This window comes from Atractosteus spatula, chromosome 8 (assembly GCF_055471065.1).
Source record: "Atractosteus spatula isolate fAtrSpa1 chromosome 8, fAtrSpa1.hap1, whole genome shotgun sequence".
NCBI classification, from domain to species: Eukaryota; Metazoa; Chordata; class Actinopteri; order Semionotiformes; family Lepisosteidae; genus Atractosteus; species Atractosteus spatula.
The window spans coordinates 7452083-7478249 of NC_142713.1; the positions used below are offsets into that span (position 1 = coordinate 7452083).

Below are 26167 nucleotides of genomic sequence, written 5' to 3' on the forward strand. Positions count from 1 at the left end.
TAAAATGGCATTGAAGATTATGCCTAAAACGAAATGGCCCCCAACTTTCACCAACAAAATGTAATATCTTTGAGAATTATCGTCGGCGTTAAAGCTGTAATGAAAGAACAAAAACACGGCCCTTTCTCAGATTATATAGCCTTGGCTTAACGGAATTTACAGTAATGATGTGATGCAAAGGAAGATTGTCCAGACCTTTCAGACACAGAAGGAAATTGAGTAATTTGCCATATTGTGTATATGACTGAGCAGTTTATCTTTCAATATAACCTGCGTAGGAGTTTTCTACAGATCAAGTAATACTACATGCATAAGACATTAAATTACAAATTTCAAATCTAAATTTCTCCAGAAATGTTATACTAAGAAAGGATTGTGAGGGAGTCATTGAAAACAATGTATCACCTGTCTACTATACATACAATTGTGACACTGATCTCATTTAAGACAATTTGTGCTGTCTGCTTATGTTTTTATCAATGTATTTATTTTTCTATGTCTTTTACCCCCTTATTTCAAGACTTCTTAAAATTACTACGCCCATGAGAAATGACTTCAGTGTGTGTGATTTAAAAGAGTAGAGATGGTCAGTATCTTACAGCTGATATTGAAACCCATGAGCACATGGTTCTAAAGCATTTCACCCCATGAAACATCAAGAAAAAATAACTAATCAAAGAAAAAAAACCAAATATGTTTTTTTAAATAGGATTTCTGTTCTAGTACTCTTTAATATTAATATCTAAAAAAAAATAAAATATTTTTTTTTAGATATTAATGTTAAAGAGTACTAGAACAGAAATCCTTATCTCAGTTCAATGTGGAAATAATAATTCATTTCGCCTTTTCAACAACTAAAAGAATGAAATGTAGGACTCTTTCAGAGCCATGTGAAATGACCAATAGACAGGGATCAGTGGAAGGTTAATGAGAGGGCAATAGAGTAGAATCATATTTGCACTCATCTGTGCTCATTTTATCAAAAGGAATCTGAAGTCAGGTTTAATTCAGCCTTGTATTTTGAAAACATAAAGATTTTGGCGTCGTTTACTGTTTCTAGACTCTGTTATTAAAAGAGGGATTGCATTTTGAAGATTGTTGTATTATGATTTATTGACAGTTTTTGGATTGTTTAAGTGAACATATTAAAAGCAAAATATTTCATCTCTACCATCAATACAGGGTATTAAAATCAAACACTGTAATGTATTCTTTAATGAGTCATGATTTGGTTTTGATAACCCAGAAAAGGTTTTGAATGACATTGATTTGTAGTGTGAATAGTTTTACAGATAGATCACTTGCTGTTAATGTTTTAATTCAATTAGAATTAATTTAATTGTCATCATTTGCTTAAACTTTTTATAATTTTAGGTGACTTTTAAAATGATTACATTACATTTCTTTAACCAGATGAGTTATCGGCAAAGTATGCAATACACAACATCTTTATATTTGTTGACTCATTTCATCGTTATTGGAATTTAAATAAAAATATAGGAAATAATTTCAGAAATTGAAATTGAAAATAATGGAACTTAGGGTAAATGTTCTCATGCAAGGGAAAATTATCCTGACGCAAAAGAAAGGAAATTGTGTAATTATTGTGTACATGATTAGGCATTGTTTCAGACTTCCTAAAAGGACTAGGGTATTTAAATAGATAAATAAATCTGAAACATTAAATTATAATCCCCCCCCCTCCCAAATACAGTATCTCCAGTAACAGTGTAGCACCAGAGGATTGTGATATAGTAATTTGAAACAGTTTCACATCTACGATGTACGAAGTTGTGAAACTCATCTGATTGAAGTCATATTTTTTGCACTTACCATAGAAGTACTGTATACAGTATGTTTTTATCAATTTATTTGTCTTTCTGTGTTTTTTTTCACAGAGGCTTTTAAACATTATGATGACTCCATGAAATGTCTTTTATTGCATTTGAATTAAGACAGTATTCAGTATAAGATCTATTTCTTACATTTGAGTTCACCTTGATTTCATTCCCACGAGCACTGGGTCCAAAATAACAAACATCACGAGAAAAGAACAGTTCCAAGTTAATGAAGCAGTAGCATTAAAGATTCATAAAACAAAACACATTTCTTCGTAGAATCTTCCAAAACGACGACTACGAATCACTTTTCAGACAACACAAAAATAAGTTGGGGTTATACAGTAGCTTAAACAGGTTCAATGTCTTGTCTGAGGATATGAAAAAAGTTTCGGGATCAGTTGAAAAATATTTGGGTGGGAAAAAAAATAATTATAGAGTAAGGAAATCAGCAAAGAAGGAGGCTAAAGAAACATTTATATTTCATGTGCTTATTTTTCCAAAAGGAATCTGAAAACTAATCTTTAATTTAGGATTACATTTTGAAAATGTTCAATAGCTTGGTTTTGTTTTCTACTTCCTCTATAATACTATTTAGGACATTTAAAAAGGTAAATTAATCTGAAACATTAAATTGTAATTTTCCCACCCAAATATCTCCAGTAACATTATACTGCCAGTGGATTGCGATATAGTAATTTAAAGCAAAGCATCACCTGGCTACAATGTACAAAGTAGTGATACCCATATCAATTAAGCCAAATATTTTTGCACATACTAAAGAAGTATACAGAATGTTTCGATTAATATATTAGTCTCTCTGTGTCATCTGAACATTATGGTGACTCTCTGAAATCTCTTTTACTGCATTTGAATTAAAAGAGTATACAGTATAAGGTGTATTTCTTACATTTGAACTAATCTTGATTTCATATGCATGAACACTGGATCCAACACTATTTCATCTTGACAGAAATATGATTTTCAGTCCTTTTCCAGAGTGATGAAGTACTTCTTAAGTAAAATTTAAGCTAACTGTAATCATGTTCATCTGCAAAAAAAGTAAACTTAGAAGTTCCTTTGCAAACAATTACATTTAATTTCTTCAGCCAGGCAGGTTTTCTGCAAGGTGTTAAATACACTACAACTCTATACTTGTTGGCTCCTTTAATTGATGTTAGAATTTGATCAAACTACTGACTCTGAAGTTGACAAAGCACAGGTTCTACAAGTGCACCACAAAAGACACAAAAGCTGCTATACCTGAGTCTGAGTCAAGAAGAAAAACATGGAGTCTTAGCCAAAATGATAATTTATTAATTTCAGCTAACAAAATGTCATGTATAATCATCATTGGTACATTTATAAGAACACACAAGAATGCACAGGTTTTAAATATGATAAAATATTAATAAATAGTTATAACTTACATAAATATATAATTTCATTTCAGTACCAGTGTATTTGCTTTACAGAACTTTGAACAAAAATATGGTAATTTTTTGTAACTGTCAGTTTTATGAAGGGACAGAATATGCTGGTGATAATAAATACAAAAGGATGAAATCGTATTTCACAGCATACTTCATCCCTTCCTTGCTAACACTCATATTCAACTCGTCTTGCTAATTCACTGGAGTTGATCTTGTCCTTAAACAGTGCTTCAAACTGGGCGTTCTGCTTGGAGGTAAAATGATTCTTCCAGTCACCCACAGCACCTACACATTGAAAGAGAATGGCAAGTTAGAAAACACAATTTGATGACAGTGAAGTGATTTGCATTTACACAATCTGATGTCTTTAAAGCAAGACTTTGGTCTCTTCTACTCAGTGGTTCTGGTAGTCTTGAGAAACATTCTTACTACATGAATGAAAAAACATCTTTTCTTATGACGTTTCATACGGGAAATACTCTTGAGAAATACTTTGCCCTGCAGATTCATTTACACCCTGTTGAAATAGTAACGAATTAGCATCATATAACAGAATGAATTATGAATAGGTTAATGTGTCCCTTGTGTTTTCTCTGAATAGCTAAAATAGTCTGGAAATGCAGGTTGTACCCATTTGATGCCCAACAATTCTGCCTTTCAATGTTCTGTCTGAAATATTGGCATTTGAAATGAAAGCCTCACCTTTCCTGAAGATCAGCTTCTTATCAGATGTCAGTGCGCAAACTGTGTGCTTTGTGTCGACTTTCTCCTTCTGTGCCTTTTCTTTCATTTCGCTGAAGGAGGATTTCTTCACGATCTCATTGATTTGATCTTCGGAGACGCTGATGTTCAAAAATGAACTGATCTCCTTGACGTATTTTGGGAGGTCCTGTGAAACACATGACAGACACTTTACTTAGTGATTTAGTTACGACTATCACGTGAACAATTCACAATTATCATTTACACTTGTTAACACCTTTTAGGAGTAAAAACAAAAGCCCAGGTTAGAAGTGAGAAGAGGCCATTTGGCTTCCTTATTAGTTGGTAGTTCAGGGATGCAAGAATCTACTCCAGCTGTTTTAAAGAAGAAGCCAGTGTATCAGCTTCGACAACATGGCTTGGCAGCTTGTTCCATGCTCCCACTGCCCTTTGAGTAAAGAAGTGTCTCCTTTTCTCGGTTTCAAATACAATTCCATGTAATAATGTTGACATCTATGTTTACTTTATATGTTTTAGAAACTCACCTTCTTCATGGACTCGTAGTACAGAAAAAGTGTATTTTCATCATGTTGAGTCTTCTCCCAGCTCTGGACATGATCAATCCAAGATCCGTAGACCACTGCAATAGAAAGAAAGAAATGTTAGTCCTAATTGGAAATGTGATGTTGCCGTTTGCTAGACATGATTGTTTTACTCCAGTTTCCATGTAGTTTGGTATCCAGACTGTGACTAAGTGGGATTATTTCTAATCAAAGTTCTTGAATGGATATAATGGCAGAAAAGTTGTTTCCAACATCATGAAGCAGTAGTAGCATAATTGGAAGAAAGTGGCGTGTATCTTATTGTTTATGAATCTGTACCGAACACGAAGCAAGGCTGAACAATATGCTTACCTTCTCCTTTCAAGAACATGTCCAAAAAGGTTGACCACTTCTCAATCTTGGGCAGAAGAGGGTTTTGCTGGTAGTAGTGAAACATTGAAACTGCAGTGTCTTTGGGATTCCTGATCACATAAATCATCTGTAAAGAAAAAAAAGGTAAATTTAGACATACTTCATTATTTAATCGCAACTTCTAGGAACGTCGTATATAGGACTAATAAACGCCCAGTCATTGTCAACTACTCTTTAAGAGTTGAGAAGTGTAGTGGAGGTTGCCAGTGCCTACCTTGCATTTCTTCGTTTTGAACTGCACAGGGATCATGTCATGGCTGAGGTGTGTGGGGATGAGTCTCTTGCTGGGCAGGTTCCTCAGCTCGTCGAATTTTGAGAGATCTCCAAACTCCAGAGCTGAAGTCAGGGTTACCTGGCCTGTTGCGTTGTTGTCGCTGTGGCAGTGGTACAGGTTCTTCATGATCTCTGTCAGCCAATGGGTGCCTGGGAGAACCAAAAGATCATGTGTGAAATCAAGCTGTCAGGTTTCAAAAATCCACATAACTGTGGGAGACAGAAAGAAGGTTTTCAGAAAACCCATGCTCTGGAGAGGAATGCTCTTACCTGATTTTGGATAGGACACTAAGACTACATCGTCTTCTCTGGCCTCAAAAGTGTCCAGGGCTTGGAGCAGCTCTGTGGAGACCGTGGTTGAGAAGGGAATGCCCTTGAAGCTGTGAATAAGCTCTGTTTGTTCTGGCATCGTTAGGTGATTATATCCTCACAAGCAGTCCGAAGTCTTCAGATGTAGTGTAGTCAAGGTGGATAATTCAGAGACGGTTCTCTCTCAGTTTATATAGCTTTGGCATAACGGAACTTACAGCTATGATGTGATGCAAAGGAAAGTTATCCAGAACTGTCAGACGCAGAAGGAAATTGAGTAATTTGCCGTATTGTGTCTGAGCAGTTTATCTTACTTTTCAATATAATACGCTGTGGGATTCATGTACAGATGTAGGATTTCTACATGCATAATACATTAAAGTACAAATTTCAAGTCTAAATGTCTCCAAAAATGTTATACTTTGAAAGGATTGTGGGGTAGTCATTGAAAACACTGTATCACTTGTGTCCTATACATACAATTGTGTGACCGATCTCATTTAAGACCATCTTTGCAATTTTGTGTCTTTTATTTGGTTATTTCAAAAGATGTTAAAAATGGCTATGCCTCTATTGAAATGATTTCAGTGTGTTTTGATTTACAAGAGTAGACAAGTTCTTTATCTTACGTTCCTCTCAGCCGAAATTCAAACCCATGAGCACATTGTCCTAAAATATATACCCCAAAAACCATCATGAAAATATCAAGATTTTGGCTTTGTTTATTGGCATAATAATACAAATGGTATACACTTAATTTTTTGAGTTATACAGTATCATACAATTTACTGTATGAACCATACAAATGTGTTTTAACAACTGTTTTATTAAATCAGTGATTGCATTTTAAAGGTTGTTGTATTATGATTTATTCACAGTTTAAGGGTTGTTGAAATGAAAATTTAATAACAAAAATATGTCATCAGTGGTACAGGGTATTAAAATCAAACACTGTAATGTATTGTTTAATAAATCATGATTTTGTTTTGAAAACCCCAAAAAGATTATGAATGAGGTTGATTTTTTATTTTTAGTTTGAGTGGTTTTACAGAACGCTTATGTGTTGTTATTTTATATGTTTTAATTCACTTATAATTCATTTAATTGTCATCATTTTCATTTGCTTAAAATTGTCATAATGTGAGGTTACTTTTAAAATGATTACATTTCATTTCTTCAGCCAGATGACTTACCACTAAAGTATGAAGTACACTACATTTTTATCTTTACATGCTCATTTCATTGATATTGGAATTGAAATACAGATCAATTTAATAAAGAAACTAATTTTAATCATTTAAATTGAAAATAAGGGAACTTAGATTAAATGTCGTCACACAAGGGAAAATTATCCAGACGCAAAGGGAAGGAAACTGTGTAATTATTGTGTCCATGATTAGGCATTTCTTCGGACTTCAATTATAAAACTATTTAGGATATTTTAATAGATAAAGAAATCTGAAACATTAACATTTTTTTTCCCCACCCAAATATCTCCAGTAACATTGTAGTACCAGAGGATTGTGAGATAGTATTTTTAAACAAAGTACCACTCGTCTACAAAGTACAAAGTTGTGAAACTCGTCTTATTTTAGACACATTTTGTATTGCACATACTACAAACGTGTACAATGTTTCTATTAATCTATTAGGGTGTCTTTCTGTGTCTTTTTTCAACATTTTGCCAAAAGCATCTAAACATTAATGAGTCTTTCTGAAATCTCTTTTATTGCACTAGAATTAAAAGAGTATACAGTAAAAGGTCTATTTCTTACATTTGAACCCATCTTGATTTCATACTGATGAGCACTGGATCCAAAAGCATTTAATCTAGAAAATGCAAATTAATGAAACAAAACATCTGTATTCTTTTCAATTAGATGTATTAAAGAAAAATACATTGAAAAACATTTCACCACATGATCTGCAAAAAAAGATTAGAAATCACTTTTCAGAGAACTCAGTAAAAGTTTGGGTTAAACTGTAATTTAAACAGGTCCAATGTCATGTGTTAGGATATGAACAACATTTGGGGATCAGTAGAAGAATAATTATCGAGTCAGGAAATCAGTGAAGCAGGAGCCCATAGAAACATTATGACGTCATGTGCTTATTTTTCCCAAAGGAATCTGAAAACTAATCTTTGAATTCAGGATTTTCTTTTGGAAATGTGCTACAGTATATTTTGGTTTTGTTTTCTGGTGAATTAATACATTTTTAATTTCCCTTGTGAGTTTATACTTTATCACTGTATAAACAAAAAAAGTGCTTAAAGACTGGTTTATTAAAACGGGGATTTGCAGCACTGTGAAGAGTTTTTAATGATTATTTATTAATGGTTTCTGGTTGTTCAACTGAAATTCATCAAAGAAGATATTTCATTACTGATTAGGACAATTTAAGTCAAATGCTGTAATGTATTGTTTAATTACTTCTGATTTTGTTTTGAAAAGAAAAAAGTTGTAGGTTTTGAAATGTATTGATCTTTTTCCTTTTAGTAGTTTTACAGGCTGTTTACGTACTGTTTAAGTAACATTTAATAATCTTAATTAATTTATAATACAGTACATACTGTGTAACTATAATTATTTTCACCTGCAAAAATGTCATATGTAGAGTTCCCTTTTAAATAATTATATTTCATTTGTCCAGCCAAGTGAGTTATCCCCAAATTATTAAATACACCCCAACTTAATAGTTGTTGGCTCGTTTCATTGATATTAGAATTGGATCAAACTACTGACTCTGAAGTTTAAAAAGCACAGGTTACACCAGGAGACGTAAAGCTCCTACACCTCAATCTGAGTCAAGAAGAAAAACATGGAGTCTTAGCCAAAATTATAGTTTATTAAATGCAACTAACAAAATGTCACATACAATCATCATCTGTACATTTACAAAAACACACAAGAATGCACACTTTTTAAATATGATAAAATAGTAATAAATAATGTTATTTACAATTAACATAAATATCCTGTATACATTCATTTCAGTATCAGTATATTTCCTTTACAGAACATTGAACAACAAATGTGGTAATACAACCATTTGCAGTTCAGTAGTTGAAAAGTCACTTTTATGGGAAAATAAATTAAAATGTATTTCTAGTTTTTTAAGATATTCTATTCATACCAAAAGTAACTGTCAGTTTTATGAAGGGACAGAATATGCTGGTGATAATAAATACAAAAGGGGTGAGATCATATTTCACAGCATACTTCATCCCTTCCTTCCTAACACTCATATTCAACTTGTCTTGCTAATTCACTGGAGTTGATCTTGTCCTTAAACAGTGCTTCAAACTGGGCGTTCTGCTTGGAGGTAAAATGATTCTTCCAGTCACCCACAGCACCTACACATTGAAAGAGAATGGCAAGTTAGAAAACACAATTTCATGACAGTGAAGTGATTTGCATTTACACAATCTGATGTCTTTAAAGCAAGACTTTGGTCTCTTCTACTCAGTGGTTCTGGTAGTCTTGAGAAACATTCTTACTACATGAATGAAAAAACATCTTTTCTTATGACGTTTCATACGGGAAATACTCTTGAGAAATACTTTGCCCTGCAGATTCATTTACACCCTGTTGAAATAGTAACGAATTAGCATCATATAACAGAATGAATTATGAATAGGTTAATGTGTCCCTTGTGTTTTCTCTGAATAGCTAAAATAGTCTGGAAATGCAGGTTGTACCCATTTGATGTCCAACAATTCTGCCTTTCAATGTTCTGTCTGAAATATTGGCATTTGAAATGAAAGCCTCACCTTTCCTGAAGATCAGCTTCTTATCAGATGTCAGTGCGCAAACTGTGTGCTTTGTGTCGACTTTCTCCTTCTGTGCCTTTTCTTTCATTTCGCTGAAGGAGGATTTCTTCACGATCTCATTGATTTGATCTTCAGAGACGCTGATGTTCAAAAATGAACTGATCTCCTTGACGTATTTTGGGAGGTCCTGTGAAACACAAAATGACAGTTGATTTAGTCATTTAGTTACAACTATCATGTGAACAATTCACAATGATCATTTACACTTGTTTACACCTTTTAGGAGTAAAAACAAAAGCCCCTGTTAGAAGTGAGAAGAGGCCATTTGGCTTCCTTATTAGTAGTTCAGGGATGCAAGAATCTACTCCAGCTGTTTTAAAGAAGAAGCCAGTGTATCAGCTTCGACAACATGGCTTGGTAGCTTGTTCCATGCTCCCACTGCCCTTTGAGTAAAGAAGTGTCTCCTGTTCTCGGTTTCAAATACAATTCCATGGAATAATGTTGACATCAATGTTTACTTTATATGTTTTAGAAACTCACCTTCTTCATGGACTCGTAGTACAGAAAAAGTGTATTTTCATCATTTTGATTCTTCTCCCAGCTCTGGACATGATCAATCCAAGATCCATAGACCACTGTAATAGAAAGAAAGAAATGTTAGTACTAATTGGAAATGTGATGTTGCCGTTTGCTAGACATGATTGTTTTACTCCAGTTTCCATGTAGTTTGGTATCCAGACTGTGACTAAGTGGGATTATTTCTAATCAAAGTTCTTGAATGGATATAATGGCAGAAAAGTTGTTTCCAACATCATGAAGCAGTAGTAGCATAATTGGAAGAAAGTGGCGTGTATCTTATTGTTTATGAATCTGTACCGAACACGAAGCAAGGCTAAACAATATGCTTACCTTCTCCTTTCAAGAACATGTCCAAAAAGGTTGACCACTTCTCAATCTTGGGCAGAAGAGGGTTTTGCTGGTAGTAGTGAAACATTGAAACTGCAGTGTCTTTGGGATTCCTGATCACATAAATCATCTGTAAAGAAAAAAAAGGTAAATTTAGACATAATTCATTATTTAATCGCAACTTCTAGGAACGTCGTATATAGGACTAATAAACGCCCAGTCATTGTCAACTACTCTTTAAGAGTTGAGAAGTGTAGTGGAGGTTGCCAGTGCCTACCTTGCATTTCTTCGTTTTGAACTGCACAGGGATCATGTCATGGCTGAGGTGTGTGGGGATGAGTCTCTTGCTGGGCAGGTTCCTCAGCTCGTCGAATTTTGAGAGATCTCCAAACTCCAGAGCTGAAGTCAGGGTTACCTGGCCTGTTGCGTTGTTGTCGCTGTGGCAGTGGTACAGGTTCTTCATGATCTCTGTCAGCCAATGGGTGCCTGGGAGAACCAAAAGATCATGTGTGAAATCAAGCTGTCAGGTTTCAAAAATCCACATAACTGTGGGAGACAGAAAGAAGGTTTTCAGAAAACCCATGCTCTGGAGAGGAATGCTCTTACCTGATTTTGGATAGGACACTAAGACTACATCGTCTTCTCTGGCCTCAAAAGTGTCCAGGGCTTGGAGCAGCTCTGTGGAGACCGTGGTTGAGAAGGGAATGCCCTTGAAGCTGTGAATAAGCTCTGTTTGTTCCGGCATCGTTAGGTGATTATATCCTCACAAGCAGTCCGAAGTCTTCAGATGTAGTGTAGTCAAGGTGGATAATTCAGAGACGGTTCTCTCTCAGTTTATATAGCTTTGGCATAACGGAACTTACAGCTATGATGTGATGCAAAGGAAAGTTATCCAGAACTGTCAGACGCAGAAGGAAATTGAGTAATTTGCCGTATTGTGTCTGAGCAGTTTATCTTACTTTTCAATATAATACGCTGTGGGATTCATGTACAGATGTAGGATTTCTACATGCATAATACATTAAAGTACAAATTTCAAGTCTAAATGTCTCCAAAAATGTTATACTTTGAAAGGATTGTGGGGTAGTCATTGAAAACACTGTATCACTTGTGTCCTATACATACAATTGTGTGACCGATCTCATTTAAGACCATCTTTGCAATTTTGTGTCTTTTATTTGGTTATTTCAAAAGATGTTAAAAATGGCTATGCCTCTATTGAAATGATTTCAGTGTGTTTTGATTTACAAGAGTAGACAAGTTCTTTATCTTACGTTCCTCTCAGCCGAAATTCAAACCCATGAGCACATTGTCCTAAAATATATACCCCAAAAACCATCATGAAAATATCAAGATTTTGGCTTTGTTTATTGGCATAATAATACAAATGGTATACACTTAATTTTTTGAGTTATACAGTATCATACAATTTACTGTATGAACCATACAAATGTGTTTTAACAACTGTTTTATTAAATCAGTGATTGCATTTTAAAGGTTGTTGTATTATGATTTATTCACAGTTTAAGGGTTGTTGAAATGAAAATTTAATAACAAAAATATGTCATCAGTGGTACAGGGTATTAAAATCAAACACTGTAATGTATTGTTTAATAAATCATGATTTTGTTTTGAAAACCCCAAAAAGATTATGAATGAGGTTGATTTTTTATTTTTAGTTTGAGTGGTTTTACAGAACGCTTATGTGTTGTTATTTTATATGTTTTAATTCACTTATAATTCATTTAATTGTCATCATTTTCATTTGCTTAAAATTGTCATAATGTGAGGTTACTTTTAAAATGATTACATTTCATTTCTTCAGCCAGATGACTTACCACTAAAGTATGAAGTACACTACATTTTTATCTTTACATGCTCATTTCATTGATATTGGAATTGAAATACAGATCAATTTAATAAAGAAACTAATTTTAATCATTTAAATTGAAAATAAGGGAACTTAGATTAAATGTCGTCACACAAGGGAAAATTATCCAGACGCAAAGGGAAGGAAACTGTGTAATTATTGTGTCCATGATTAGGCATTTCTTCGGACTTCAATTATAAAACTATTTAGGATATTTTAATAGATAAAGAAATCTGAAACATTAACATTTTTTTCCCCACCCAAATATCTCCAGTAACATTGTAGTACCAGAGGATTGTGAGATAGTATTTTTAAACAAAGTACCACTCGTCTACAAAGTACAAAGTTGTGAAACTCGTCTTATTTTAGACACATTTTGTATTGCACATACTACAAACGTGTACAATGTTTCTATTAATCTATTAGGGTGTCTTTCTGTGTCTTTTTTCAACATTTTGCCAAAAGCATCTAAACATTAATGAGTCTTTCTGAAATCTCTTTTATTGCACTAGAATTAAAAGAGTATACAGTAAAAGGTCTATTTCTTACATTTGAACCCATCTTGATTTCATACTGATGAGCACTGGATCCAAAAGCATTTAATCTAGAAAATGCAAATTAATGAAACAAAACATCTGTATTCTTTTCAATTAGATGTATTAAAGAAAAATACATTGAAAAACATTTCACCACATGATCTGCAAAAAAAGATAAGAAATCACTTTTCAGAGAACTCAGTAAAAGTTTGGGTTAAACTGTAATTTAAACAGGTCCAATGTCATGTGTTAGGATATGAACAACATTTGGGGATCAGTAGAAGAATAATTATCGAGTCAGGAAATCAGTGAAGCAGGAGCCCATAGAAACATTATGACGTCATGTGCTTATTTTTCCCAAAGGAATCTGAAAACTAATCTTTGAATTCAGGATTTTCTTTTGGAAATGTGCTACAGTATATTTTGGTTTTGTTTTCTGGTGAATTAATACATTTTTAATTTCCCTTGTGAGTTTATACTTTATCACTGTATAAACAAAAAAAGTGCTTAAAGACTGGTTTATTAAAACGGGGATTTGCAGCACTGTGAAGAGTTTTTAATGATTATTTATTAATGGTTTTTGGTTGTTCAACTGAAATTCATCAAAGAAGATATTTCATTACTGATTAGGACAATTTAAGTCAAATGCTGTAATGTATTGTTTAATTACTTCTGATTTTGTTTTGAAAAGAAAAAAGTTGTAGGTTTTGAAATGTATTGATCTTTTTCCTTTTAGTAGTTTTACAGGCTGTTTACGTACTGTTTAAGTAACATTTAATAATCTTAATTAATTTATAATACAGTACATACTGTGTAACTATAATTATTTTCACCTGCAAAAATGTCATATGTAGAGTTCCCTTTTAAATAATTATATTTCATTTGTCCAGCCAAGTGAGTTATCCCCAAATTATTAAATACACCCCAACTTAATAGTTGTTGGCTCGTTTCATTGATATTAGAATTGGATCAAACTACTGACTCTGAAGTTTAAAAAGCACAGGTTACACCAGGAGACGTAAAGCTCCTACACCTCAATCTGAGTCAAGAAGAAAAACATGGAGTCTTAGCCAAAATTATAGTTTATTAAATGCAACTAACAAAATGTCACATACAATCATCATCTGTACATTTACAAAAACACACAAGAATGCACACTTTTTAAATATGATAAAATAGTAATAAATAATGTTATTTACAATTAACATAAATATCCTGTATACATTCATTTCAGTATCAGTATATTTCCTTTACAGAACATTGAACAACAAATGTGGTAATACAACCATTTGCAGTTCAGTAGTTGAAAAGTCACTTTTATGGGAAAATAAATTAAAATGTATTTCTAGTTTTTTAAGATATTCTATTCATACCAAAAGTAACTGTCAGTTTTATGAAGGGACAGAATATGCTGGTGATAATAAATACAAAAGGGGTGAGATCATATTTCACAGCATACTTCATCCCTTCCTTCCTAACACTCATATTCAACTTGTCTTGCTAATTCACTGGAGTTGATCTTGTCCTTAAACAGTGCTTCAAACTGGGCGTTCTGCTTGGAGGTAAAATGATTCTTCCAGTCACCCACAGCACCTACACATTGAAAGAGAATGGCAAGTTAGAAAACACAATTTCATGACAGTGAAGTGATTTGCATTTACACAATCTGATGTCTTTAAAGCAAGACTTTGGTCTCTTCTACTCAGTGGTTCTGGTAGTCTTGAGAAACATTCTTACTACATGAATGAAAAAACATCTTTTCTTATGACGTTTCATACGGGAAATACTCTTGAGAAATACTTTGCCCTGCAGATTCATTTACACCCTGTTGAAATAGTAACGAATTAGCATCATATAACAGAATGAATTATGAATAGGTTAATGTGTCCCTTGTGTTTTCTCTGAATAGCTAAAATAGTCTGGAAATGCAGGTTGTACCCATTTGATGTCCAACAATTCTGCCTTTCAATGTTCTGTCTGAAATATTGGCATTTGAAATGAAAGCCTCACCTTTCCTGAAGATCAGCTTCTTATCAGATGTCAGTGCGCAAACTGTGTGCTTTGTGTCGACTTTCTCCTTCTGTGCCTTTTCTTTCATTTCGCTGAAGGAGGATTTCTTCACGATCTCATTGATTTGATCTTCAGAGACGCTGATGTTCAAAAATGAACTGATCTCCTTGACGTATTTTGGGAGGTCCTGTGAAACACAAAATGACAGTTGATTTAGTCATTTAGTTACAACTATCATGTGAACAATTCACAATGATCATTTACACTTGTTTACACCTTTTAGGAGTAAAAACAAAAGCCCCTGTTAGAAGTGAGAAGAGGCCATTTGGCTTCCTTATTAGTAGTTCAGGGATGCAAGAATCTACTCCAGCTGTTTTAAAGAAGAAGCCAGTGTATCAGCTTCGACAACATGGCTTGGTAGCTTGTTCCATGCTCCCACTGCCCTTTGAGTAAAGAAGTGTCTCCTGTTCTCGGTTTCAAATACAATTCCATGGAATAATGTTGACATCAATGTTTACTTTATATGTTTTAGAAACTCACCTTCTTCATGGACTCGTAGTACAGAAAAAGTGTATTTTCATCATTTTGATTCTTCTCCCAGCTCTGGACATGATCAATCCAAGATCCATAGACCACTGTAATAGAAAGAAAGAAATGTTAGTACTAATTGGAAATGTGATGTTGCCGTTTGCTAGACATGATTGTTTTACTCCAGTTTCCATGTAGTTTGGTATCCAGACTGTGACTAAGTGGGATTATTTCTAATCAAAGTTCTTGAATGGATATAATGGCAGAAAAGTTGTTTCCAACATCATGAAGCAGTAGTAGCATAATTGGAAGAAAGTGGCGTGTATCTTATTGTTTATGAATCTGTACCGAACACGAAGCAAGGCTAAACAATATGCTTACCTTCTCCTTTCAAGAACATGTCCAAAAAGGTTGACCACTTCTCAATCTTGGGCAGAAGAGGGTTTTGCTGGTAGTAGTGAAACATTGAAACTGCAGTGTCTTTGGGATTCCTGATCACATAAATCATCTGTAAAGAAAAAAAAGGTAAATTTAGACATACTTCATTATTTAATCGCAACTTCTAGGAACGTCGTATATAGGACTAATAAACGCCCAGTCATTGTCAACTACTCTTTAAGAGTTGAGAAGTGTAGTGGAGGTTGCCAGTGCCTACCTTGCATTTCTTCGTTTTGAACTGCACAGGGATCATGTCATGGCTGAGGTGTGTGGGGATGAGTCTCTTGCTGGGCAGGTTCCTCAGCTCGTCGAATTTTGAGAGATCTCCAAACTCCAGAGCTGAAGTCAGGGTTACCTGGCCTGTTGCGTTGTTGTCGCTGTGGCAGTGGTACAGGTTCTTCATGATCTCTGTCAGCCAATGGGTGCCTGGGAGAACCAAAAGATCATGTGTGAAATCAAGCTGTCAGGTTTCAAAAATCCACATAACTGTGGGAGACAGAAAGAAGGTTTTCAGAAAACCCATGCTCTGGAGAGGAATGCTCTTACCTGATTTTGGATAGGACACTAAGACTACATCGTCTTCTCTGGCCTCAAAAGTGTCCAGGGCTTGGAGCAGCTCTGTGGAGACCGTGGTTGAGAAGGGAATGCCCTTGAAGCTGTGAATAAGCTCTGTTTGTTCCGGCATCGTTAGGTGATTATATCCTCACAAGCAGTCCGAAGTCTTCAGATGTAGTGTAGTCAAGGTGGATAATTCAGAGACGGTTCTCTCTCAGTTTATATAGCTTTGGCATAACGGAACTTACAGCTATGATGTGATGCAAAGGAAAGTTATCCAGAACTGTCAGACGCAGAAGGAAATTGAGTAATTTGCCGTATTGTGTCTGAGCAGTTTATCTTACTTTTCAATATAATACGCTGTGGGATTCATGTACAGATGTAGGATTTCTACATGCATAATACATTAAAGTACAAATTTCAAGTCTAAATGTCTCCAAAAATGTTATACTTTGAAAGGATTGTGGGGTAGTCATTGAAAACACTGTATCACTTGTGTCCTATACATACAATTGTGTGACCGATCTCATTTAAGACCATCTTTGCAATTTTGTGTCTTTTATTTGGTTATTTCAAAAGATGTTAAAAATGGCTATGCCTCTATTGAAATGATTTCAGTGTGTTTTGATTTACAAGAGTAGACAAGTTCTTTATCTTACGTTCCTCTCAGCCGAAATTCAAACCCATGAGCACATTGTCCTAAAATATATACCCCAAAAACCATCATGAAAATATCAAGATTTTGGCTTTGTTTATTGGCATAATAATACAAATGGTATACACTTAATTTTTTGAGTTATACAGTATCATACAATTTACTGTATGAACCATACAAATGTGTTTTAACAACTGTTTTATTAAATCAGTGATTGCATTTTAAAGGTTGTTGTATTATGATTTATTCACAGTTTAAGGGTTGTTGAAATGAAAATGTAATAACAAAAATATGTCATCAGTGGTACAGGGTATTAAAATCAAACACTGTAATGTATTGTTTAATAAATCATGATTTTGTTTTGAAAACCCCAAAAAGATTATGAATGAGGTTGATTTTTTATTTTTAGTTTGAGTGGTTTTACAGAACGCTTATGTGTTGTTATTTTATATGTTTTAATTCACTTATAATTCATTTAATTGTCATCATTTTCATTTGCTTAAAATTGTCATAATGTGAGGTTACTTTTAAAATGATTACATTTCATTTCTTCAGCCAGATGACTTACCACTAAAGTATGAAGTACACTACATTTTTATCTTTACATGCTCATTTCATTGATATTGGAATTGAAATACAGATCAATTTAATAAAGAAACTAATTTTAATCATTTAAATTGAAAATAAGGGAACTTAGATTAAATGTCGTCACACAAGGGAAAATTATCCAGACGCAAAGGGAAGGAAACTGTGTAATTATTGTGTCCATGATTAGGCATTTCTTCGGACTTCAATTATAAAACTATTTAGGATATTTTAATAGATAAAGAAATCTGAAACATTAACATTTTTTTTCCCCACCCAAATATCTCCAGTAACATTGTAGTACCAGAGGATTGTGAGATAGTATTTTTAAACAAAGTACCACTCGTCTACAAAGTACAAAGTTGTGAAACTCGTCTTATTTTAGACACATTTTGTATTGCACATACTACAAACGTGTACAATGTTTCTATTAATCTATTAGGGTGTCTTTCTGTGTCTTTTTTCAACATTTTGCCAAAAGCATCTAAACATTAATGAGTCTTTCTGAAATCTCTTTTATTGCACTAGAATTAAAAGAGTATACAGTAAAAGGTCTATTTCTTACATTTGAACCCATCTTGATTTCATACTGATGAGCACTGGATCCAAAAGCATTTAATCTAGAAAATGCAAATTAATGAAACAAAACATCTGTATTCTTTTCAATTAGATGTATTAAAGAAAAATACATTGAAAAACATTTCACCACATGATCTGCAAAAAAAGATTAGAAATCACTTTTCAGAGAACTCAGTAAAAGTTTGGGTTAAACTGTAATTTAAACAGGTCCAATGTCATGTGTTAGGATATGAACAACATTTGGGGATCAGTAGAAGAATAATTATCGAGTCAGGAAATCAGTGAAGCAGGAGCCCATAGAAACATTATGACGTCATGTGCTTATTTTTCCCAAAGGAATCTGAAAACTAATCTTTGAATTCAGGATTTTCTTTTGGAAATGTGCTACAGTATATTTTGGTTTTGTTTTCTGGTGAATTAATACATTTTTAATTTCCCTTGTGAGTTTATACTTTATCACTGTATAAACAAAAAAAGTGCTTAAAGACTGGTTTATTAAAACGGGGATTTGCAGCACTGTGAAGAGTTTTTAATGATTATTTATTAATGGTTTTTGGTTGTTCAACTGAAATTCATCAAAGAAGATATTTCATTACTGATTAGGACAATTTAAGTCAAATGCTGTAATGTATTGTTTAATTACTTCTGATTTTGTTTTGAAAAGAAAAAAGTTGTAGGTTTTGAAATGTATTGATCTTTTTCCTTTTAGTAGTTTTACAGGCTGTTTACGTACTGTTTAAGTAACATTTAATAATCTTAATTAATTTATAATACAGTACATACTGTGTAACTATAATTATTTTCACCTGCAAAAATGTCATATGTAGAGTTCCCTTTTAAATAATTATATTTCATTTGTCCAGCCAAGTGAGTTATCCCCAAATTATTAAATACACCCCAACTTAATAGTTGTTGGCTCGTTTCATTGCTATTAGAATTGGATCAAACTACTGACTCTGAAGTTTAAAAAGCACAGGTTACACCAGGAGACGTAAAGCTCCTACACCTCAATCTGAGTCAAGAAGAAAAACATGGAGTCTTAGCCAAAATTATAGTTTATTAAATGCAACTAACAAAATGTCACATACAATCATCATCTGTACATTTACAAAAACACACAAGAATGCACACTTTTTAAATATGATAAAATAGTAATAAATAATGTTATTTACAATTAACATAAATATCCTGTATACATTCATTTCAGTATCAGTATATTTCCTTTACAGAACATTGAACAACAAATGTGGTAATACAACCATTTGCAGTTCAGTAGTTGAAAAGTCACTTTTATGGGAAAATAAATTAAAATGTATTTCTAGTTTTTTAAGATATTCTATTCATACCAAAAGTAACTGTCAGTTTTATGAAGGGACAGAATATGCTGGTGATAATAAATACAAAAGGGGTGAGATCATATTTCACAGCATACTTCATCCCTTCCTTCCTAACACTCATATTCAACTTGTCTTGCTAATTCACTGGAGTTGATCTTGTCCTTAAACAGTGCTTCAAACTGGGCGTTCTGCTTGGAGGTAAAATGATTCTTCCAGTCACCCACAGCACCTACACATTGAAAGAGAATGGCAAGTTAGAAAACACAATTTCATGACAGTGAAGTGATTTGCATTTACACAATCTGATGTCTTTAAAGCAAGACTTTGGTCTCTTCTACTCAGTGGTTCTGGTAGTCTTGAGAAACATTCTTACTACATGAATGAAAAAACATCTTTTCTTATGACGTTTCATACGGGAAATACTCTTGAGAAATACTTTGCCCTGCAGATTCATTTACACCCTGTTGAAATAATAACGAATTAGCATCATATAACAGAATGAATTATGAATAGGTTAATGTGTCCCTTGTGTTTTCTCTGAATAGCTAAAATAGTCTGGAAATGCAGGTTGTACCCATTTGATGTCCAACAATTCTGCCTTTCAATGTTCTGTCTGAAATATTGGCATTTGAAATGAAAGCCTCACCTTTCCTGAAGATCAGCTTCTTATCAGATGTCAGTGCGCAAACTGTGTGCTTTGTGTCGACTTTCTCCTTCTGTGCCTTTTCTTTCATTTCGCTGAAGGAGGATTTCTTCACGATCTCATTGATTTGATCTTCAGAGACGCTGATGTTCAAAAATGAACTGATCTCCTTGACGTATTTTGGGAGGTCCTGTGAAACACAAAATGACAGTTGATTTAGTCATTTAGTTACAACTATCATGTGAACAATTCACAATGATCATTTACACTTGTTTACACCTTTTAGGAGTAAAAACAAAAGCCCCTGTTAGAAGTGAGAAGAGGCCATTTGGCTTCCTTATTAGTAGTTCAGGGATGCAAGAATCTACTCCAGCTGTTTTAAAGAAGAAGCCAGTGTATCAGCTTCGACAACATGGCTTGGTAGCTTGTTCCATGCTCCCACTGCCCTTTGAGTAAAGAAGTGTCTCCTGTTCTCGGTTTCAAATACAATTCCATGGAATAATGTTGACATCAATGTTTACTTTATATGTTTTAGAAACTCACCTTCTTCATGGACTCGTAGTACAGAAAAAGTGTATTTTCATCATTTTGATTCTTCTCCCAGCTCTGGACATGATCAATCCAAGATCCATAGACCACTGTAATAGAAAGAAAGAAATGTTAGTACTAATTGGAAATGTGATGTTGCCGTTTGCTAGACATGATTGTTTTACTCCAGTTTCCATGTAGTTTGGTATCCAGACTGTGACTAAGTGGGATTATTTCTAATCAAAGTTCTTGAATGGATATAATGGCAGAAAAGTTGTTTCCAACATCATGAAGCAGTAGTAGCATAATTGGAAGAAAGTGGCGTGTATCTTATTGTTTATGAATCTGTACCGAACACGAAGCAAGGCTAAACAATATGCTTACCTTCTCCTTTCAAGAACATGTCCAAAAAGGTTGACCACTTCTCAATCTTGGGCAGAAGAGGGTTTTGCTGGTAGTAGTGAAACATTGAAACTGCAGTGTCTTTGGGATTCCTGATCACATAAATCATCTGTAAAGAAAAAAAAGGTAAATTTAGACATAATTCATTATTTAATCGCAACTTCTAGGAACGTCGTATATAGGACTAATAAACGCCCAGTCATTGTCAACTACTCTTTAAGAGTTGAGAAGTGTAGTGGAGGTTGCCAGTGCCTACCTTGCATTTCTTCGTTTTGAACTGCACAGGGATCATGTCATGGCTGAGGTGTGTGGGGATGAGTCTCTTGCTGGGCAGGTTCCTCAGCTCGTCGAATTTTGAGAGATCTCCAAACTCCAGAGCTGAAGTCAGGGTTACCTGGCCTGTTGCGTTGTTGTCGCTGTGGCAGTGGTACAGGTTCTTCATGATCTCTGTCAGCCAATGGGTGCCTGGGAGAACCAAAAGATCATGTGTGAAATCAAGCTGTCAGGTTTCAAAAATCCACATAACTGTGGGAGACAGAAAGAAGGTTTTCAGAAAACCCATGCTCTGGAGAGGAATGCTCTTACCTGATTTTGGATAGGACACTAAGACTACATCGTCTTCTCTGGCCTCAAAAGTGTCCAGGGCTTGGAGCAGCTCTGTGGAGACCGTGGTTGAGAAGGGAATGCCCTTGAAGCTGTGAATAAGCTCTGTTTGTTCCGGCATCGTTAGGTGATTATATCCTCACAAGCAGTCCGAAGTCTTCAGATGTAGTGTAGTCAAGGTGGATAATTCAGAGACGGTTCTCTCTCAGTTTATATAGCTTTGGCATAACGGAACTTACAGCTATGATGTGATGCAAAGGAAAGTTATCCAGAACTGTCAGACGCAGAAGGAAATTGAGTAATTTGCCGTATTGTGTATATGACTGAGCAGTTTATCTTACTTTTCAATAGAATACGCTTTGGGATTTATGTACAGATGTAGGATTTCTACATGCATAAGACATTAAATTACAAATTTAAATTCTAAATTTCTCCATTTACAGTACTGCCCTACCAGCAATAAATGTGGTTAAAAAGAAATTTTACTGCAAAACAAAGTTTGTTAACATTAAATACTAAACAGTTTATATAATTCATAATCTATCTAAACCTATACTCAGAACAAGGTTAATCATACATAAAAGACATTTTGGATTTACCTGTATTTGAAAAAATCTTGAAAATATAGAAATTACACAGAATATAAAACAATATGTTGCTTTAATTTGCAAAACTTAATAGAGTTATCAGGAAAAATACTAATTAAAACACTCAAAAACAGCAACTGTGTATTTAAAGAACACAAATCATAATGTACTGTAGCATTGTTATTTCCTACATATAAAACATAAATAAGTAATCAGCCTGTAAAACTATTGAAAATAAAATCAATTCTCTTCAAAAATTGCAATTTCTGTACTGGTTTTCACTCACAATCATAATTCATTAAACAATCCATTACAGTGTTTGATTTTAAAACTCTGAATCTGTGATGAAATCTTTTCTTTGTTATCATTTCCCTTGAACAATTCAAACTCAATAAATACATCCAAATTTTGCATATTTGATAGTGTATAACCTTTTTAAGACATTGAAAATTGCCAGGAAACACAACCAAAATTGTTTATATTTTCCAAAATGTGAAGATTGGATTTCTTAATGATTTTGCAAAACATTGCTATGCTTCTGTGACTCCTGCTTTTCTTATATATTCATTCTGCTATGATCCTTATACTGATCCCTGCCATTTTGACAGTTCACCTGTTGAATCTACAGTACAACCCTAACTTATTTTTTTTATCTCAGAAAGGTCATTCTTAAGCATTTTTGTTCAGAAACGTAATTTGACTTTATTCATCTTCAATGTTAATTAATTGATTATGATTTTTTTTATATTGAGTTTAATTGTCTTATTGTTTTTTTTCTCATGATGTTAGGATCTTGAATAAATTATTGTAGAGCCAGTGCTCATGGGTATGAAATTTGAGTTCAGATGTGAAAAATAGTTCTTGTACACTCTTGTAATTCAAACATTAAAACATATTTCGGAGGCACAATAATATTGAGAGCTATTTTTAAGACACAGAAAGACAGACTAATACATTAACAGAAAGATATACTTTTGTAGTAAAAATACAATTGAATGGAATGAGTTTCTAAATTTTGTAGTGTAGACATTGATACTTTGTTTTCAATTACTATTGTATCTCACAGTCGTCTGTTAGTATAATGTTACTGGAGATTTCAGTTGGGGAAAAATTTAATTTAATGTTACAAATTAATTTATCTACTAAAATATTCTTAACAGTATGCCTCTGCACAAAATACCTCATCATGTACATAAAAATTACACCATTTCCTTCCTTTTATGTCAGATTAATTTTTTCCATGCATGACAACATTTACTACAAGCTCCGTTATTTAAATACTACATAAACTGAGAAAGGGCTGTCTCTGAATTATCCACCTCGACTACACTACATCTGAAGACTTCGGACTGCCTGTGAGGATATAATCACCTAACGATGCCGGAACAAACAGAGCTTATTCACAGCTTCAAGGGCATTCCCTTCTCAACCACGGTCTCCACAGAGCTGCTCCAAGCCCTGGACACTTTTGAGGCCAGAGAAGACGATGTAGTCTTAGTGTCCTATCCAAAATCAGGTAAGAACATTACTCTCCAGAGCATGGGTTTTCTGAAAACTTTCTTTCTGTCTCCCACAGTTATGTGGATTTTTGAAACCTGACAGCTTGATTTCACAAGTGATCTTTATGCTTCTCCCAGGCACCCATTGGCTGACAGAGATCATGAAGAACCTGTACCACTGCCACAGCGACAACAACGCAACAGGCCAGGTGACCCTGACTTCAGCTCTGGAGTTTGGAGATCTCTCAAAATTTGATGAGCTGAGGAACCTGCCCAGCAAGAGACTCATCCCCACACACCTCAGCCATGACATGATCCCTGTGCAGTTCAAAACGAAGAAATGCAAGGTAGGCACTGGCAACCTCCACTACACTTCTCAACTCTTACAGAGCAGTTGACAATGACTGGGCGTTCATTAGTCCTATACATGACGTTCTTAGAAGTTGTGATTAAATAATGAAGTATGTCTAAATTTACCTTTTTTTTCTTTACAGATGATTTATGTGATCAGGAATCCCAAAGACACTGCAGTTTCAATGTTTCATTACTACCAGCAAAACCCCCTTCTGCCCAAGATTGAGAAGTGGTCAACCTTTTTAGACATGTTCTTGAAAGGAGAAGGTAAGCATATTGTTCAGCCTTGCTTGTGTTCGGTACAGATTTGTAAGCAATAAGATACATGCCACTTTCTTCGAATTATGCTACTACTGCTTCATGATGTTTGAAACAACTTTTCTGCCATTATATTGATTCCAGAACTTTGATTTAAAATAATCCCAGTTCTTAGTCACAGTCTGGATACCAAACTACATGGAAACTGGAGTAAAAACAACAATGTCTAACAAACGGCAACATCACATTTCCAATTAGGACTAACATTTCTTTCTTTCTATTGCAGTGGTCTACGGATCTTGGATTGATCATGTCCAGAGCTGGGAGAAGACTCAACATGATGAAAATACACTTTTTCTGTACTACGAGTCCATGAAGAAGGTGAGTTTCTAAAACATATAAAGTAAACATAGATGTCAACATTATTACATGGAATTGTATTTGAAACCGAGAACAGGAGACACTTCTTTACTCAAAGGGCAGTGGGAGCATGGAACAAGCTGCCAAGCCATGTTGTCGAAGCTGATACACTGGCTTCTTCTTTAAAACAGCTGGAGTAGATTCTTGCATCCCTGAACTACCAACTAATAAGGAAGCCAAATGGCCTCTTCTCACTTCTAACCTGGGCTTTTGTTTTTATTCCTAAAAGGTGTTAACAAGTGTAAATGATAATTGTGAATTGTTCACGTGATAGTCTTAACTAAATCACTAAATAAAGTGTCTGTCATGTGTTTCACAGGACCTCCCAAAATATGTCAAGGAGTTCAGTTCATTTTTGAACATCAGCGTCTCCGAAGATCAAATCAATGAGATCGTGAAGAAATCCTCCTTCAGCGAAATGAAAGAAAAGGCACAGAAGGAGAAAGTCGACACAAAGCACACAGTTTGCGCACTGACATCTGATAAGAAGCTGATCTTCAGGAAAGGTGAGGCCTTAACATTTCAAACAGAACATTAAAGTGCGGAACTTTTGGACATCAAATAGGTACAACCTCCATTTCCAGCCTCTTGTAGCTATTTACAGAAAAGACAAGGGACACATTAACCCATCCATAATTCAATCTGTTATATGATGCTAATTTGTTACTATTTCAACAGGGTGTAAATGAATCTGCAGGGCAAAGTATTTCTCAAGAGTATTTCTCGTATTAAACACCAAAAGACAAGATGTTTTTTCATTCATTTAGTAAGAATGTTTCTCAACACTACCATAACCACTAAATAGAAGAGACAAGTCTTACTTTAAAGACATCGGATTGTGTAAATGCAAATCACTTCACTGTCATGAAATTGTGTTTTGTAACTTGCCATTCTCTTTCAATGTGTAGGTGCTGTGGGTGACTGGAAGAATCATTTTACCTCCAAGCAGAACGCCCAGTTTGAAGCACTGTTTAAGGACAAGATCAACTCCAGTGAATTAGCAAGACGAGTTGAATATGAGTGTTAGCAAGGAAGGGATGAAGTATGCTGTGAACTACGATCTCATCCCTTGTGTATTTATTATTACCAGCATATTCTGTCCCTTCATAAAACTGACAGTTACTTTTGGTATGAATAGAATATCTTAAAGCACTAGAAATACTTTGTAATTTATTTTCCCATAAAAGTGACTTTTCAACTACTGAACTGCAAATGGTTGTATTACCACATTTGTTGTTCAAAGTTTTGTAAAGGAAATATACTGGTATTGAAATGAATGTATACAGGATATTTATGTTAATTATAAATAACATTATTTATTAATATTTTATCATATTTAAAAACTGTGCATTTCTCTGTGTTTTTGTAAATGTACGTGACATTTTGTTAGTTGCAATTAATAAATGATCATTTTGGCTATGACTCCATGTTTTTCTTCTTGACTCAGATTGAGGTGTAGGAGCTTTATGTCTGCTGGTGGAAGCTGTGCTTCTTAAACTTCAGAGTCAGTAGTTTGATCCAATTCGAATATCGATGAAACAAGCCAAAAGCTATAAAGCTGGGGTGTATTTAA

At 34.3% G+C, this 26167-nt stretch overlaps 5 protein-coding genes across 5 annotated transcripts; 1 reads left to right on the forward strand and 4 right to left on the reverse strand.

Moving 5' to 3' along the window:
* Positions 1 to 3437: 3437 nt before the first annotated feature.
* On the reverse strand, positions 3438 to 6236 carry LOC148829130 (sulfotransferase 6B1-like). Its single transcript, XM_088923856.1, has 6 exons — positions 5491 to 6236; positions 5162 to 5370; positions 4888 to 5014; positions 4519 to 4613; positions 3974 to 4160; positions 3438 to 3556 (listed from the first exon to the last, which is right to left on the reverse strand). Exons 1-6 carry the CDS (start codon positions 5627 to 5629, stop codon positions 3438 to 3440), a joined length of 876 nt encoding a protein of 291 aa, XP_088779982.1. The 5' UTR covers positions 5630 to 6236.
* A 2226-nt stretch (positions 6237 to 8462) lies between these two features.
* LOC148829131 (sulfotransferase 6B1-like) lies at positions 8463 to 11559 on the reverse strand. The gene is made up of 6 exons (XM_088923929.1): positions 10814 to 11559; positions 10485 to 10693; positions 10211 to 10337; positions 9842 to 9936; positions 9302 to 9488; positions 8463 to 8884 (listed from the first exon to the last, which is right to left on the reverse strand). Exons 1-6 carry the CDS (start codon positions 10950 to 10952, stop codon positions 8766 to 8768), a joined length of 876 nt encoding a protein of 291 aa, XP_088780055.1. The 5' UTR covers positions 10953 to 11559; the 3' UTR covers positions 8463 to 8765.
* Positions 11560 to 13784: 2225 nt separating this feature from the next.
* LOC148829132 (sulfotransferase 6B1-like) lies at positions 13785 to 16881 on the reverse strand. Its single transcript, XM_088923864.1, has 6 exons — positions 16136 to 16881; positions 15807 to 16015; positions 15533 to 15659; positions 15164 to 15258; positions 14624 to 14810; positions 13785 to 14206 (listed from the first exon to the last, which is right to left on the reverse strand). Exons 1-6 carry the CDS (start codon positions 16272 to 16274, stop codon positions 14088 to 14090), a joined length of 876 nt encoding a protein of 291 aa, XP_088779990.1. The 5' UTR covers positions 16275 to 16881; the 3' UTR covers positions 13785 to 14087.
* Positions 16882 to 19107: 2226 nt separating this feature from the next.
* On the reverse strand, positions 19108 to 21639 carry LOC148829133 (sulfotransferase 6B1-like). Its single transcript, XM_088924021.1, has 6 exons — positions 21459 to 21639; positions 21130 to 21338; positions 20856 to 20982; positions 20487 to 20581; positions 19947 to 20133; positions 19108 to 19529 (listed from the first exon to the last, which is right to left on the reverse strand). Exons 1-6 carry the CDS (start codon positions 21595 to 21597, stop codon positions 19411 to 19413), a joined length of 876 nt encoding a protein of 291 aa, XP_088780147.1. The 5' UTR covers positions 21598 to 21639; the 3' UTR covers positions 19108 to 19410.
* Positions 21640 to 23439: 1800 nt separating this feature from the next.
* Positions 23440 to 25625, forward strand: LOC148829134 (sulfotransferase 6B1-like). Its single transcript, XM_088924152.1, has 6 exons — positions 23440 to 23579; positions 23701 to 23909; positions 24057 to 24183; positions 24461 to 24555; positions 24914 to 25100; positions 25503 to 25625. The coding sequence occupies exons 1-6, from the start codon at positions 23441 to 23443 to the stop codon at positions 25619 to 25621; spliced, it is 876 nt and encodes a 291-aa protein (XP_088780278.1). The 5' UTR covers position 23440; the 3' UTR covers positions 25622 to 25625.
* Positions 25626 to 26167: the final 542 nt, after the last annotated feature.

Excerpts from the sequence above, each read along its gene's own strand:
- LOC148829132 (XM_088923864.1), bottom strand. The coding sequence starts at position 16,274 with ATGCCGGAACAAACAGAGCTTATTCACAGCTTCAAGGGCATTCCCTTC. Across the intron at positions 15,660-15,806 it reads TCAAAACGAAGAAATGCAAG|ATGATTTATGTGATCAGGAA; the intron begins GTAGGCACTGGC and ends TTTTCTTTACAG. Across the intron at positions 15,259-15,532 it reads CATGTTCTTGAAAGGAGAAG|TGGTCTATGGATCTTGGATT; the intron begins GTAAGCATATTG and ends TTTCTATTACAG.
- LOC148829131 (XM_088923929.1), bottom strand. The coding sequence starts at position 10,952 with ATGCCGGAACAAACAGAGCTTATTCACAGCTTCAAGGGCATTCCCTTC. Across the intron at positions 10,338-10,484 it reads TCAAAACGAAGAAATGCAAG|ATGATTTATGTGATCAGGAA; the intron begins GTAGGCACTGGC and ends TTTTCTTTACAG. Across the intron at positions 9,489-9,841 it reads ACTACGAGTCCATGAAGAAG|GACCTCCCAAAATACGTCAA; the intron begins GTGAGTTTCTAA and ends TGTGTTTCACAG.
- LOC148829133 (XM_088924021.1), bottom strand. The coding sequence starts at position 21,597 with ATGCCGGAACAAACAGAGCTTATTCACAGCTTCAAGGGCATTCCCTTC. Across the intron at positions 20,983-21,129 it reads TCAAAACGAAGAAATGCAAG|ATGATTTATGTGATCAGGAA; the intron begins GTAGGCACTGGC and ends TTTTCTTTACAG. Across the intron at positions 19,530-19,946 it reads GAAGCTGATCTTCAGGAAAG|GTGCTGTGGGTGACTGGAAG; the intron begins GTGAGGCTTTCA and ends TTCAATGTGTAG.
- LOC148829130 (XM_088923856.1), bottom strand. The coding sequence starts at position 5,629 with ATGCCAGAACAAACAGAGCTTATTCACAGCTTCAAGGGCATTCCCTTC. Across the intron at positions 4,614-4,887 it reads CATGTTCTTGAAAGGAGAAG|TGGTCTACGGATCTTGGATT; the intron begins GTAAGCATATTG and ends TTTCTATTGCAG. Across the intron at positions 4,161-4,518 it reads ACTACGAGTCCATGAAGAAG|GACCTCCCAAAATACGTCAA; the intron begins GTGAGTTTCTAA and ends TGTGTTTCACAG.
- LOC148829134 (XM_088924152.1), top strand. The coding sequence starts at position 23,441 with ATGCCGGAACAAACAGAGCTTATTCACAGCTTCAAGGGCATTCCCTTC. Across the intron at positions 23,580-23,700 it reads AGTGTCCTATCCAAAATCAG|GCACCCATTGGCTGACAGAG; the intron begins GTAAGAACATTA and ends TGCTTCTCCCAG. Across the intron at positions 24,556-24,913 it reads ACTACGAGTCCATGAAGAAG|GACCTCCCAAAATATGTCAA; the intron begins GTGAGTTTCTAA and ends TGTGTTTCACAG.